Raw genomic sequence first — 4,194 nt, 5'->3', positions numbered from 1 at the left:
GCTTTCCTCAATACTTGAAGAAAATGTGTTAAAATCTTTCTTCTTACTTTTCGTCGTTCCTAATGGAGTTTCTATCGGGGGATTCAGACAACAAGTCTGATGTCGTGAACAAAATGGACGGTGGTCTCCAGATCTGCTAGCACATCATACCGTTTTTTTTTTTTCTGAGAGGGTGTATTGGGACCAGAGTCTAGACCAGAGTCTAAATGCTGCAGTAATGTGGGGCGTGATCTGTGTTCTCTGGGACCATACCACAAGGGCGAGTCTCATCTGGACCAACTTTTAGTTTCCTATACATAAGTGGTTTCAGTCTGTTGTGGCCTTCTAAAAGTATGTGTTGGTACTGGCGTGTTAATGTCTAATATGCAGTATTATAATCAAAAGTGAACTTTTTTTTAGCAATACAACATTTTTAAATATCAATGCTGCAAACGGCGAAATGAAACCAACTTGAAATATTCCTTTTGCTTCGAAGCTACATTTTAATTCACATCCAAATGTTACCAAAATGTACTGTTATCATTTTATAATACAAACTGTGATTAGCTTTTATTGTATCAAATCATCAAATATGTTAAAAAATAAAACAAGATGCATACACATCAAGGTGTCATAGCTACGTGTATTTTATTTAACAACATTACCATACATTTTTTAAAAAAAATTGTATCACCCTATTTAAAAGTATTTTGGACGGATATTATTTTCGATGTTTGCAAATTAGCCAAAATAAGCGTTTGAATTAATTGTATACAACTTCAAATTTTTATTTCAATTTAACATTAATCTTTATTGGTATGAAGTCAGAGATTTATCAGATAGCTCATTCAACTTTAATTAATTATTATTTTGCAGTAGCATTTGTAGATTACTGATTTACCATCAGCTTAACGATTGCAGTCACAAGTAAATGTTAAAGAACGCATATTTTTAATGTAGGCCTACCTTTAAAAACAATAAACAGGGAGTGATCTCCCCTAAACTTTCTCGGATACTCTAATACAAAACTACGAGGGATGGCAACTCAGGACATAGACAATATTTGTAATCCATTTTTAATTACTTACTTTTTATAATAAAATGGAATCTCGTAAAAAAAAAAGAATTGCACACTAAGTGAACGCCTAATAAAATGTGCATAATAGTGCGGGATATTATTAGTACTTTATAAATTTACGTGCGTTTTTTGAGAAATCGGAGATAGCGTAAATTAGTACTTCCGGTCAACGGAAATTACTCAAAATTAGACAGAAGGTAGAGAATTTGATCTTTTACTTACAAGTGAAATTTCATTTATCTATCTGAAATAGTACTCAAGTTATGGGCTGTTGAAAAATTCAAAGTAGAAAAAGTACCACTTCCGGTTATCGGAAATCGCTCAAAAGTTGATACGGATCTACGATTTTGATAAAATACTTATATATGAAATTTCATCAACCTAGCTGTAACGGTACTCAAGTAATCGTGTTTACACACAGACACACACACACACACACACACACACACAGACACACAGACATACGGACAAGATTGCAAAATTATGTTTTTCCGTATCAGTGAGGTGTAAAACGTCGAGATTTGTAAAAATCTCGATTTTTTTTTTGCACGATTACAATACTTTCTCTATACTTCGTATATACGAGAAAGTAAAAAATTATGCGTAGAAACTTTACTTCCACACCAATACTGCATTGCAGTATCGGCTACGCCCGCCCTTAACCGCAAGCTTGATGGATATAATTTCTAACAGTCTAAAAATAAAATAAAATCAGGAATGCTTAAGATTAGAGGAAACAGCGGTTCCTAAAAAAAACAGACACAGGTAGACGAGCAGGGTTTAAAGTCGTCGGGGTTTCACGGGTTTATTTCTAGGCGAAGATGGGGTGGGGTGGGGGGGGGGGGGGTGAGGGGATGGATGTGAGGGCGAGAGCGGTGCGAAATTAATGGCAATTATCCGGGGGTCGTATTCGTGGGGTTCGGGACTAGGGATTTATTTATTTTTATTTTTTTATTTTTTGTGATGGGTGTATTTTGGTTGTCTGACCCTGTTGGTTTTTCTTGTATGGCTTTTTGTTGAACTGAAGCCCTTAAGGGATGTTTTGAATTGTATTCGTTGCTGTTTGACTATGTATACTCGTGCACCCGCGCGTGTATGTGTGTGTGTGTGTTTGTGTGTGTGTGTGTGTTGACGTCTGTGCGTACATTCATGTTTTCGTTTCTGTGTACTCACGCTTGTATTTTTTATTTTTACTTTGTACTGACAAGTATCTGTATTTGTATATGAGTTTTAATGTGTGTATGTTTATGTGTGAGTGTGTGAGTGTTTGTGTTAACCCGTTTGTTTATTATGTTTGAGTCAAATGAAAGAACATTTTTCTAGCTTATTTTTATTTATGTATTTATTTATTTTATTTTGAAACAAAATATAAAGATTGTTATCAAGCCCTAGGCAAGTTGTCTTTCTTCTCAGACATCCGGATATAACAATAGGCAAACCAATGACATGGTATGGAGAGGTGGAGTGGTAGTGCGCTCGAAAGCAAGCCCGAAGGTTTCAAGTTCAGATCAGGTTCCGGACTCGTGACTGTAGAGTCCATCCAGCTCTAATGGGTACCTGGAATTCTTTAGGGAAAGTAAAGCCTGCTGAACATAATTCTGGTCGCACAGTCCCTTCATATACCGAGTTCAAAAAGACGTAAACTCTACAGCATCTACCATATTCATCTTTAGATCTGAAAGAAACTTTACTTTCTTAAAACCAACAACCCACAAACCACAGAGGAGTATAACAACACGTACAGTAAAACCAACAACCCACTAACGACAGAGGAGTATAACTACATGTATAGTAAAACCAACAACCCACTAACGACAGAGGAGTATAACTACATGTATAGTAAAACCAACAACCCACTAACGACAGAGGAGTATAACTACATGTATAGTAAAACCAACAACCCACTAACGACAGAGGAGTATAACTACATGTATAGTAAAACCAACAACCCACTTAAGACAGAGGAGTATAACTACATGTATAGTAAAACCAACAACCCACTAACGACAGAGGAGTATAACAACACGTACAGTAAAACCAACAACCCACAAACCACAGAGGAGTATAACAACACGTACAGTAAAACCAACAACCCACTAACGACAGAGGAGTATAACTACATGTATAGTAAAACCAACAACCCACTAACGACAGAGGAGTATAACTACATGTATAATAAAACCAACAACCCACTAACGACAGAGGAGTATAACTACATGTATAGTAAAACCAACAACCAACTAACGATAGAGGAGTATAACTACATGTATAGTAAAACTAACAACCAACTAACGACAGAGGAGTATAACTACATGTATAGTAAAACCAACAACTAACTAACGACAGAGGAGTATAACTACATGTATAGTAAAACCAACAACAGACCACAGACAGACTGATATAGCACAGAGGCGTAGCGAGGGGGGGGGGCGTGGGGGGGGGGCATATGTCCCCGGGCGCCGATCTTAGGGGGGGGGGGGCGCCAAATTGAAAGTTTGAGGGGGGTATAAATGAAAAGTTCGAGGGGGGGGGGGGGGGGGCAACTCGAAAGTTTGAGGGGGGTGCAAATGAAAAGTTCGAGGGGGGTGCAAATCGAAAGTTTGTCCCCGGGCGCCGGGTAGGGTCGCTACGCCTCTGATAATGCAATAGAAAAATCAAGAACAGGTTACAGTGATGTAACAATAATAAAACCAACAACATATTCTATCCACATATGGGAGAAATCAATAAAACAAACATACCAGCATATATATCATGTTATAAAGTAACATATGTGGTCCGAGCTCCCTTCTGTATTACATTTCAACATAAGATTTTAAGACCGTCTTTACAGCTACGCGCTGGCCACACATCCAATAAAAACATGCATTGTGAATTATCATTTTTTAACTTTTTTTTTTAGTTTATTACAAATTTACTCAATCTGTTATCAACAGGTTTACATCAGTAAACCCAATACTAAGACAATCTTTGTAAAATCTTATTCGCGTCGTCTTGAAATTTTAATTACCTTTTACATACCAAAGCAGGTCATCCTGATGTAAACCTTGACTTAATAAAACCTTTTACCAACATACATGTCAAATAAACATTTCACCAGGTTGACGGTGTAAGGTATATTTTAATCTAGACCTCCA

The 4,194-nt window shown here is 37.0% G+C and overlaps 1 protein-coding gene across 1 annotated transcript; it reads left to right on the top strand.

Moving 5' to 3' along the window:
• The first annotated feature begins 2,841 nt into the window (after positions 1-2,841).
• LOC131955984 (putative ATP-dependent RNA helicase ddx42) lies at positions 2,842-3,393 on the top strand. The gene has a single exon (XM_059320321.1). The coding sequence runs from the start codon at positions 2,842-2,844 to the stop codon at positions 3,391-3,393; it is 552 nt and encodes a 183-aa protein (XP_059176304.1).
• The last annotated feature ends 801 nt before the right edge of the window (positions 3,394-4,194 follow it).

This window comes from Physella acuta, unplaced genomic scaffold (assembly GCF_028476545.2).
Source record: "Physella acuta isolate Inbredline_101_S28 unplaced genomic scaffold, ASM2847654v3 ptg001120l, whole genome shotgun sequence".
Classification (NCBI taxonomy): Eukaryota; Metazoa; Mollusca; class Gastropoda; family Physidae; genus Physella; species Physella acuta.
This window is presented reverse-complemented; position numbering and strand designations above follow the sequence as displayed.

Coding starts and splice junctions, on each gene's coding strand:
- LOC131955984 (XM_059320321.1), top strand. CDS start 2,842: ATGTATAGTAAAACCAACAACCCACTAACGACAGAGGAGTATAACTAC.